Source organism: Miscanthus floridulus, chromosome 11 (assembly GCF_019320115.1).
Source record: "Miscanthus floridulus cultivar M001 chromosome 11, ASM1932011v1, whole genome shotgun sequence".
NCBI classification, from domain to species: Eukaryota; Viridiplantae; Streptophyta; class Magnoliopsida; order Poales; family Poaceae; genus Miscanthus; species Miscanthus floridulus.
Window position 1 is genome coordinate 77,448,487 of NC_089590.1, and position 11,105 is coordinate 77,459,591.

The 11,105-nt window shown below is 41.9% G+C and overlaps 2 protein-coding genes across 4 annotated transcripts; one reads left to right on the forward strand and one right to left on the reverse strand.

The window, feature by feature from the left end:
* The first annotated feature begins 2,214 nt into the window (after nucleotides 1-2,214).
* Nucleotides 2,215-4,765, forward strand: LOC136491284 (uncharacterized). The gene is made up of 4 exons (XM_066487547.1): nucleotides 2,215-3,035; nucleotides 3,921-4,040; nucleotides 4,307-4,354; nucleotides 4,441-4,765. The coding sequence occupies exons 1-3, from the start codon at nucleotides 2,466-2,468 to the stop codon at nucleotides 4,316-4,318; spliced, it is 702 nt and encodes a 233-aa protein (XP_066343644.1). The 5' UTR covers nucleotides 2,215-2,465; the 3' UTR covers nucleotides 4,319-4,354; nucleotides 4,441-4,765.
* Nucleotides 4,766-5,726: 961 nt separating this feature from the next.
* LOC136493481 (uncharacterized) lies at nucleotides 5,727-10,402 on the reverse strand. Of its 3 annotated transcripts, none has more exons than XM_066489568.1 (15): nucleotides 10,025-10,402; nucleotides 9,159-9,511; nucleotides 8,673-8,796; nucleotides 8,433-8,547; nucleotides 8,164-8,324; nucleotides 7,998-8,069; nucleotides 7,816-7,884; nucleotides 7,670-7,750; nucleotides 7,481-7,600; nucleotides 7,299-7,373; nucleotides 7,058-7,138; nucleotides 6,895-6,968; nucleotides 6,756-6,816; nucleotides 6,487-6,542; nucleotides 5,727-6,283 (listed from the first exon to the last, which is right to left on the reverse strand). In XM_066489568.1, exons 1-15 carry the CDS (start codon nucleotides 10,133-10,135, stop codon nucleotides 6,205-6,207), a joined length of 1,632 nt encoding a protein of 543 aa, XP_066345665.1. In that variant the 5' UTR covers nucleotides 10,136-10,402; the 3' UTR covers nucleotides 5,727-6,204. The 3 variants fall into 3 exon arrangements, with proteins under 3 accessions (XP_066345665.1, XP_066345666.1, XP_066345667.1); XM_066489569.1 differs by lacking the exon at nucleotides 10,025-10,402 and adding an exon at nucleotides 9,658-9,822; XM_066489570.1 differs by lacking the exon at nucleotides 10,025-10,402 and adding an exon at nucleotides 9,658-9,822 and having other exon boundaries at nucleotides 5,728-6,283; nucleotides 9,307-9,511.
* Nucleotides 10,403-11,105: the final 703 nt, after the last annotated feature.

The window sequence follows — 11,105 nt, forward strand, 5'->3', positions numbered from 1 at the left end:
TATTTATCCGTAATATGGCAAAACCTCTACATGGTACTGATAATTGCTTTGATGATATTTCTAAAAAGGCCAATGCTACTCACCTCACTGACTATAGTCCCATTAGTCTTACTGTATCACGCTAAATCCTTGGCAAACCGTCTTAAAGAGGAGTTACCTGATTACATTCATCATCTCAACATACTTTTATTCAAGTTAAGAAAATTACTGATAACATTTAAACATTGTCATAGTCCAAAAAAAATCATTCTTTCAATTCGAACTCCTTTACACGACATGTTTTCATGCTGGAAATTGATCTTGCTACAGTGTTCGATCGTGTCGAATGGGCTTTTGTCCTTGATGCGTTACGACGTAAGGGATACGGTGAACATTTCATCATGCTAATCCATGCTTGCATTTCTGTTGCCTCCTTTGCTATCAATGTTAACGTTTAACCCTATGGTCACGTTTCAGCCACGAGGGGTCGTATTAGACAGGGATGTCCGCTCTCGCCTTACTTATTTATAATTGCTATAAATGAGTTATCTAATAGATTGTAGGATGCTTTGTTGGAACATAAATTATTGACAAGAGTCACTTTAGGTCCAGCATGTCCGCTGATTCACTCTACTTTGCCGATGACTCAGATCATTTGTGGTAAAGCAAATATTTAGCAGGTGGAAATAATTATAAATATTCTTCATTCTTTTTTGTGCTATTATTTCAGGACAAACACCAAATTGGACAAAATCTTCAATTCTTTTCAGCAGAAAGGTAACCTAACCCTTGCAAGCTCAAATCAAAACCTTTTCCCTGTCCAAGATTTCAAGCCAGACACTATGCACCTTGGTCACCCTTTACATATCATCCGTAAGGACAAAAATAAAACTTATGATTTCATATGTCAAAAATTAAAATCTAGATTAATGCTGACAAAAGCCAATTCGCTCAATCATGCCAGCAGACTTATACTCATCCAATCATTTTTTTTTTTGCTTTGACTCCTATTTATATATTTTATTCAATAAGAATTTCTAGCAAGAATCATAGGCCCTGTTCGCTTCGCTGAAAAACAAGCTAAAAAGTATTGTTCGTTGATTTGTTGTGAGAGATAATCTGGACTTTCTGATGGAAGGGGTTCACAAAGATCGAGGAAAAAAAAACCCATTTGCTACATAGGGCCTGTTCGTTTAGAGAAATTTAGAGAAATCTGAATAAATCTAGAGGAATTTGTGAGAGTATAAACAGTGATTTTCAGCCTCAAACAGTGAAATCCGGCTGAATTCTTCACCACGCCAACGGCCCCATATCATGGGAATAAGCCCGTCGTTGCTGCAGCTGCAGCTTTTTTATCTCTCTAAATTCATTGTACTAACAGCCCCGGCAGGCTGCTGCAGCAGCAGCTCATTGCCGTAGCCGAACAGGGTGACGCAGGTTTTGTACATCTTTCAACAAGTACGGAAAGATAAAATGATCCAGCTGAGAGTTAAGACCTTTGTTTGGAGGCTGCTTAAACTAGCCTTAGACACTGCTAGAGATTTCACACGATCATTCCCAGTGTTGATGAGAAGTTTTCTGGTCGCGATAATATTGACGACGAAAAAATACATTTTCTTCGATGGATCTTGTGGCATCCCCCCCCCCCCCCCCCCCCCTTTTTTTTTTGCAAGAGTAGACACTTGCTGGCATGGCGTCCCCAGATCTGAGCCCACTACATGGCTAATTGTACAATCTGAGAAAAAAGATTTTTATAATAGGTGAAAAACGAAAATTGAGGACAGGGCAGAGGTCGAGATGAAACTAAAAAGTTAAAAAAAAAAAATAACACTCGAAAGATTAACTTCTTAATTATAATAACTCATTTATATCTGCGAATATGAGTTCACTGTCAAATTTATAAACGACTGATGTTCGAGTCCATTTTTGCAAATCGCCCGACGAAACTGCGGCCTTGTTTAGATTACATCCAAATTCCAAGTTTTTTCACTCTCTCTCCATCACATCAATTTTTAGCCGCTTGCATGGAGTATTAAATGTAGGTAAAAAAAATAACTAATTGCACAGTTTAGTTTGAAATCACGAGATGAATCTTTTGAGCCTAGTTGGTCCACAATTGGACAATATTTGTCAAATAAGACGAAAGTGCTACTATTCATCGGGTTGAAATTTTTTCGCAATCTAAACGAGGCCTGCATTCAGGAAGCGAAACGTGTTCGAGTCCATTTTTGCAAATCGCCCGACGAAACTGCATTCAGGAAGCGAAACGTGTGCATCTCAGCATCTCACCCCATTCCGTCCTCCTCAGACTCCGCAGGACCGCAGTCCCCACCGCCGGCCAATTTCTCCAGCCAAGACACCTCGCCGACCCTCCATTCCCTCGAATCGCATAGCGGAAGTCCAGATTGCACTTGCTTCGGCCCATCCGGCCGTCACACCCAGCCCCACGCCGCGCCGCCAGTCGCCGCACGAGAGGGGGCCCCGCGATGCCGAAGAAGATGGGCGTGAACTCCAAGGCGGAGGTGGCCCGCGAGCGCCGCTCCGCCGCGGAGGCCGACCGCCAGGAGCGCGCCAAGGAGGAGCAGCACTGGGCCGAGGCCGAGGGCCCCAAGTCCCGCGCCGCGCGCCGCCGGGAGGAGGACGCCGAGAAGCGCGCCGAGGCCGCGGCGCGCAAGGCCGAGAACCGCCGCCTCGCCGAGGCCGAGGCCGCCGCCGTCGCCGCTTCCGCGTCGGCGCCGTCCAAGGCCGCCGCGCGCAAGGCGTCCCGCGTCGCCGCCCCGCCCCCGAAGGTCACGGAGGCCGAGCTCGCGCGCCGCCGCGAGGAGGAGCGGCTCCGCCTCGAGCGGGAGGCGGAGGCCGCCAAGAAGCGCGCCGCGCGGGTCGCCGAGGAGGAGGAGTACGAGCGCGTAGTGCTCGTCGAAAACACTAACAGGGATGTTTCCCTCATCGAGGCCAGGTCAGTTGAGGAGGCCATCGCGCGGATGTCGGTCCTGGATCCGCAGGTGTCCCTGCCCGCTGACAAGCATCCTGAGCGACGCCTCAAGTCGACCTTTAAGGTATATTAATTTTACCAAATTTTGTTTCTTATATGCTCTTTTACTAAATAACTTTATAGCTATGTGAAATTTGGTAGGATTGCACCACAATTACAAAGAAAATAGATATATGTTATACTAGTAACGTAGATATATCATTTTTTTTGTATGATTGAGAAAGATATGTGAGGCGCTGTAATCGCAGTTAAAAATGATTTAGTCCTTGTGGAATGAGGAGCTAAATTTAAGAACTACCGTGCTCTCTTACATGAGCTACAAGTTGTTAAAAAAAACTTCCATAGGCACAGATGAACGGGACACCCATCCATGGTAGTGACTGTTGCAACACCTGTTGGAGCGCTTGAAAATAGCACACTATCATCATAGTTGATATGGGATAGCAAATTAATAATGCTGTAGCGTTGCATGATTTTCTTTTACTCTGCTATTCCAAATCGGTCCAATGCTTTGGGACATTCTAATATGCCTATTTTTCAATCCAGTTCCTAATTCCATATGGTACTGCAATTTAAGAATGAGAAATTTAGAATAGTTTCCGCTCAACACACACTGTTTGACTTATATTATTGCTGCTGAGTTATCTTAAATCTTGGTTGCACTGCTATACTGCAGAAGCAATGTGATCAGCAGTATTACATTTTCTAAAGGAAGAAACACATACAGAATAGTGCTTTGTCTATACATAGAAAATATTGAAGTGGCATATAATTCTTCTGAAGAATTCACAACTGTGGTCTTCTTATATTCACTTTCAGCACAGCATTTGCGATAATTTTCAATACCTTGACCCTTGGTGTAAATTTTTGTGCTTCAGTAGGCATTTAGTTTTTCTACTGTTTGATATATGTTTGGTGATTGAATGCATTTGTGATAATTTTATGATAGGCATTTGAAGAGGCAGAGCTCCCTAAGCTGAAGGAAGAAAAACCAGGCCTAACGCTGCACCAGTACAAAGACATGATATGGAAACTGTGGAAGAAGTCTCCAGACAACCCTCTTAACCAGGTTTTGCTTCTATCTCCTAGCGATTTTGTACTATGTCTTCATGGATGTACATGATTTGTATGAATCTGCCATCTTCAGCTTTAACACATGTAATTGAAATTGTGCCTAAAACTTGTTTCCACTAATTTTCACTAGTGATATTTTGAGCCATTTATCATTTTTGGTCTTAGAAATCTCAAGTGGTTTGGCCTTAGTCATGGTAGTGTTTTAATATCCGTGCTTAGTGTGATTTATGTCTAAATCCTCAAACAAATATTTATGTGCAGGCTGCTGACTGATTTTGCAATCCTACTGAACCGTTTGTGTAATTAAAGGCAAGTATTAAATCTCTAACTTAAATAGGTTCATTATACTTATGTCGGATTTCATGAGCAATAGCATGCCATTGTTTTATATGCAGATCAACATCCAAACAGCCCTGAGCTTCGTTGATACCTTTTTCTTGGAGTGGATGTGCAACAAACCTTGAATCAGAAAGATGTTTCAGTCTTGGCTAATAATTTTCAAATTACTGGAGTGTATACTGTGGGGGGTGTTCTTGTTTAGACTTTGTTGAGGTTCCTTTTTCTGTTTAGTATGGTTGGGCACATGTTGGTACCAAACATACTTCACGCGTGACAGTATTTTGAATCTTGAACAAGTTGTGTCATGGGCTAAACCATGATATGTCCATTTGTTACCAAGGCTGCCTCATTATTTGGCTTAATATATCTCTTTTTGCATAATATGGCTCCGTAATCATTTGAGTTGCTTCCCTCCATTTCGGCTGAACGATGTGGAACATGTACGGACGAGCTTCAGTGGATGCAAGTCACCAGTTACCTTAAGGGTCTAATTGGTTGCTTGCATTAGCCTTAGCCTGTGCATAACCTAGGCTGCGTTCGGTTGGGAAAGAAGCCGGCTTGTTTGGCTTTTTTTTTTTTTTTTTTCCAGCCGGAGCAGTATTTTTCTCTCACAACATTCCAGCATAAACAGTGTTTTCAGCATGAACAGTATAAATCCATACCAGCCGAACATTTCCCTAGACAGCATAAACATATGCTTAATAAATTATGTTTGATTGTCTATATTTTATTGCATGTAGTCGCTTTCATGTTTTAGTTAAGCTCTCATATATTTTCAATAGAGATAAAGGATGAGAATATTTCATGTTTGTGTGACTTGGGTGCAGCATTAGAGGTCTGCTTTCAGCACTGTGCAAGCCCTATACAGACAACTAAATACGAGCAAGCTGCGTTGCATAAGTTTGGATACATGCCAATACAGTCAATCAATCAAACACATGTATTGTCGCCATCTGTTAGGCCATTACATATCCGAGCTTCAGTGCATGATATCACACAATGAGTGTACTCCTTGAGTCCGAGAATCCGAGAATAAGTGCATATCTCGCCCTTTAATCCAATGTTCTCAGGTCGTCCAAGGTCCCAACTAATCACTACTAGTCAAGCTCACTTATGTCATCGCGATCAGCTATGCACTACAATTTGTCACAATAGTCCCAATTAGTCATGATTAGTCACGATTAGTATCGGAGCCATGGCAACTAGGATCGGGAAGACATTTGAAAACATTGGATTAGTAATCACGACATATATTTTTATGGTAAACCTATTTAGACATACAAATATCAATACTATTTTCTATAAATGTAGTAAAATTTGAGATTTGTTGACTCCTCAAAATATTGGATGTGCACTTATTTTGGAACAGATAGAGTAAATAAAATTTCACTGTACAACAGCACGAGGGGTAACAATGGATCCAAATGAGTTGGGATGATCTTCTCCACAGCGTAGACAAAAATGTTGCTATGGAAGGTGCACTTTAATCTACCTGGCAAAAATGTTTTTTTTTTGAAGAAAAAAGTAGGGAAAATGTGATCATAAACTAGACTGGTTTTCATTTAGAAGAAAATGGACACCAAAAGTTTGAGATGGAGAAGACTTGACTTAGGTGACTGGATATACCATTACACCTTCCACGCAACCAGTTAAGCTAGGCTCGCTTAGCAAAAATGTAGGTACGCAGAATTTGCCACGACGTTGCTCGGGGAGTAGACAGAAAAGATTAGCGTTCTTCTGAGCTCGTCATTGCCGCGCTACCTCATCATCTGCAGGCGTAGGGACTGCACGCCAGCCATGCTAAACAGCTAAAGGTCCGGCTACTGGAGGAAGTCCATCTTAACATCAGTGACATCGAGTTGCAATATCTCAGCTCTGCACCCTAGTATGGCTCCGATGCTGCAATAGGCAAAGTGGAACGAGGCCTATTCAGGAACATAGTAAAACTGTAAATCAAGGTCATGAGTTCAATCTTTATATCAAAATGACTGATGAGGACTGAACATGCAGTTATATATATTTTTTCCATGAAAAGATTTGTGTATCTGACAGCATTTGGCTAGTGACAAAAAGACTAAATAAAGAAATAAAGATAATATTACTTGGGGTGCGTGCGTCCAAGATCGCCATGCACAAATTCCTTGATGTATGTTCCAGCCTATTAAACATATACCAGAGGATTACTAGAAAGAGCAACCAGAAAACTAAGGGCACAATTAGGCCTTACCATGCATCACCTTGATATCTATTAAACAAATCTAACATCTGGAACATTTTTCAATCCATTTCGATATGCAGAAAAACAACATATACCAACAATGGATATACAGAGATGTTCTTTAGAAAATGGCAAGCTAGTCGCAATACTAACCTGTGTGCATAGATGCAGCAAGTAGTAGCTTGAGCTGCCTGTGACTTTCTCAATCTCCATCCTGATGGACAAAAATACTTATCAGATGATATCATGATACAATGTTTTGAATAATGGACTATATAAAGCTGGAGGTCACCAGTGTATAATGCGCTTCCGCTCTAATGGGCTTCTACGATGAAGTACTCTTATTGGGGTCTTCTGTACAATTTCCTACAATGCAGGCGTGACAATGCTATAACATGACATGAGTTTGTCGAACAAAGTAATTTCAAAAAACATCAACCACAGGTTTGTCATACCATATCCTTTGTAATAGAAATATTATGCAGATCATCATCTGTCAGATTACGAGAAGTCCATATAAGGGCAGTATACTGCTTCTGTGCATTAAAGTAATATAAGCCTTAGTAACTCAGCAATGAAATAGATTCAGCGATTCAGCTAGTAACGCAACATGAGAGGGAAAAAAGATTGAATGAAAGCCAGAAACAGGTCTAACAGTGTCACCAGCAAAGCGATACCCTCAATTACATAAAGTACCTGTTTCTCTGCTTCTCCTTCGCGCATCATGGTCCATATTTCATTACCTACTAACTTGAGATTTCGAACTCTGACCTAAGGAATGATGAGGCATAAGCAAATCATACGCAATGCAAATATTCAATTGTGTTTAATTTCCTGTGTACTCTACAATTTTGATTGTGTCAGAATTCAGTTCTTACATATTTCTTTTCAGAGTTGTTAATTTTCTCTTCAATTTGTTGAACTTCAGTTTCAGATGGAATGGATCGAACATTCAATACTTCAACTAGAAATGGACGACCAGATCCAAGCATCCGTACCTACATATATGATATGTTCAGCACATGGAATATCAACAGGCACAGTTCAAGAATTCACTATAACATTACATCAATGTCTTCTCTCCCAGCAGCATGGAACTTGCAGCTATCACCTCTGCAGATGGCACGAACATTCTCCCCAACTATCTCCTACAATGGCTGTGATACTTAGATGTAGCACTCTTTCTTGAAGGGAGAGTGTGAGAGAAGCTTACCTCAACTGAAGCTTCACCCATTCTCTCATCATCTATTATCCAACATGACTGACTGACGTTCCTTGAAAGCTGACAGTGAAATGTAGTATCAGGGAACCAGAACCTAGTGAAATAGAAAAGGTACATATGCTTTATCTACTATGAATGGCAATTCAAGTTAGATGAAAGATAACCACGCACACCTTCAAATATCTTCCACCAAGATATATAGGTGATCTCAAGCATGATATTACAAGATGGCAGGGTTTGAACACCTGAAGCGACCGAATTAGTTGATGAAAAAGTTGGTACAGACATTTTCCCATTTCCAACAACAAAACAATATTATGGTAGTAATAGAGTAGTCACCTTTTCAGGAGGCAATTGAAATACATTACAGAATTCTTGATCTTGGATGCCCTCAAGAGTCTTGTAGATGAATGAATCTGATTCACTTGTTTGTTTATTGTTGCCATCTGCTGAATTCCTTTTATGGGCCTCATTTGAAGTATCACCTCCATTTCTTGAATCTGTGAAAACATCACAAAAATCTTCAGATGGATGAACAATATGATCCATCATCCATCTTAAGTATAATAAAGTAGTGTGTCCGAAGATGAGAGCCAGTATGATGAAACCTGTTTTCCTTTTACGGCTGTGCTCATTCGGCAGTAAACTATGAAGCTTTTGTGAAGCATCACCATGATTATATGCTAAGCAAATTCTAAATGAATTATTACCATGTTTAGCATTCTGCAAAAAAAAAAAAAAAAAAAAAAAACGGTGAAACATGTTGAAGTAAGGGAACAAGCAACTATTAATTTTAGAATGTTGTATCACCAGAACTACAAAGAAAATGCAGTCAAGAAAACACTTACCATTAGTTTCTCGAGTGATGGTGCTATCAAAAGTCGCAAGGCTTCCTTCACTGAAATTGTTTGTTGTGGAAACATTTTGTCCTTGAACCAATTCTCATTGACATATTTTTGTTTCATATATAATCTGTTCAGGTAAAAGTCAATGCGTTATGCAAACATTTATGTGGTACCACATGACATTAGAAAGACAACACATCCCCATGTGAATTTGAACAACAGAAAAGAAATTAATTTACATTTAATCATCCATTAAGAGTTTATAAAACTAAATATGGGCCAGTGCTGGCTATGATTAAACCTTTTCTAGTTAACCAAAGTTGTGATGACATTCTTTACAATATATGATTGTATCCCCTTTTTATATCGATTATGTAAACACTTATGGAACTCTGGCACGATTAACACAATGCTATCTCCATGAGCAACCGATAAAAATTTGGAGCAAGAGGATAACTGCCGCAGATATTGTTAGCTAGAGATGATTACCTAATTGCACGCTCATTAGTGGCTATAACCGGCGGTAGTGAAATTTCTAGAGAAAACTCGTCAACTTGGTAACCCTCCCTTTGCACTACTTGAGACATCATTGAAGAGATGTTGTCAATATGAGAAATGCCATTAGGTGTTTCTAGACCTTTATCTCGATTGAAGGCTGGCAGCAATACTCCCAAGCAGACAGAGCAATATGCATCATTCATTGATAGACATGGACAGGACCCTCCTTTTATGGAATCATCGTGTTCTTCGAGAAAGGAATGCAAAGCTGATGCCGTAAGAGATGCATGTGAGCAAGCACTGCTATAGGCTCCAAGCAGGCGCAAGATGCAACGCACACAGACCTGCAATACGGCAGAGTTCGAATTATTTTTATCCAATTCTGAATAAAGTATCAGCAGATAGGGTGCACTGTACTGAATGGCAGAAGAGCTTGAAGATAGAGAAAAGCTCAAGATTAAAAAAAAAGACCTCTAATGGTAATGCTTACTCGGGGCACAGAAGAAAGAGTGTTCCTCTCCACTGAACAAAACGCAGTCAGAATTTGAAACCGAAAGAGGCCACATCACAGAACAACGCCCCTCTTCCTTGTAGCCAAATATGAAATCTAGACTAGAGAAACAACTGCCCGGGTGAGCAAAGCTGCTCAAACAAACGAAGCCGATAGTACTAAATGCTCCTAGAGCACACGAGAAGCACTAAATCCAGCATTTACAGCAATAAAAAAAATCAGCCGCAACAACCGCTCCACTGATCTAACGGGCTCATGCGGAGGTGAAAACGAATGTTGGAGATCAAGCAGCGATTAGTGAACACTCTCACTTCAACAGCACACAAGCAGGTAGGAGCAGCCGTACCCCGACGGAAAGGAGGTGGTGGACGGCGTGCAGCGGCGGGAAGGAAGACTCCGCGGCGCGTTCAAGGATGCTCCTAACCTCCGCCTCCGCCGATGCACTGGTGTCCGCCATGTAGGTTTGGGGCGAAGGCTTGGGCTTAAACCCGAGCTGATTCCCCGGTGCCCACCATTTGTGCCACGGGTTTGCTGAGAGTGCAGGACAGTCAATCAGATTACGGTTGATCTCGTTTCAGTAACCCCCTGTCGCTGGAGCGGGAGTGGGCGTGGGCGCGCGGCGTGGCAGCGCAAGCGGAGTTCCAGGCGTGGGCGCGCGGCGAGGAAAGATGAGCCAGGATGGAGGGGGCGATCCTGGCGGCCGGCGGCGCGGAGACGGGAACGGGAGCGGCCGAGGCGGAGGCGCCGAGCGGGTATAGCCGTATAGGAGATGGGCTGTAAAGCGATGCCAAGTGGGCCAGCAATCATGTCGTGGCTTCTGCGTTTCTAGTGTGGGCTGCCGCTGTTTCGAAGGAGGTGGGTCTGGGCTGGACTGATAGCCCAGGCCCATGCGGTGGGTCACCACTAGTAACTGGGCCTCTATTTGTACCGAACTCTTCTTGTGCAGATATCGTTTTTCACCGTTTTCAAAAAAAAAAAAAACGAGTTTTGAACATAAAAACGCTTTGACTATGGCAGTACAATTCATGAGTTAATATTTGTTCGGCGGCCCGCTAACTTGCTTTAGGGAGACTGTCCAATTTGATACTCCAAGTTTCACGCAGGGCCCATTTTAGTCCGTGTCCTTTGAGGTTGTCCATGTAAGAGCATCTCCAGCAATCTTATGAGCATCTCCAGCAATCTTATCTTATCTTATACTCTTATAACTCTTATCAACAAAACTCCACTAGGTATTTATCTCAACATGCAAGTTATCCAACTAGACAATGCACTATCACATATAATTAAAATCCACTAGAACATGCAATTTATAATGTCCACGTCAGCAAGACACATAAGCATTTTGTTATCCACTCATCGTACCCGGAAATCTACTAATCCACAATTCCCGCAGCAACACGCAGGGTATGCTTCTAGTACTACCTAAA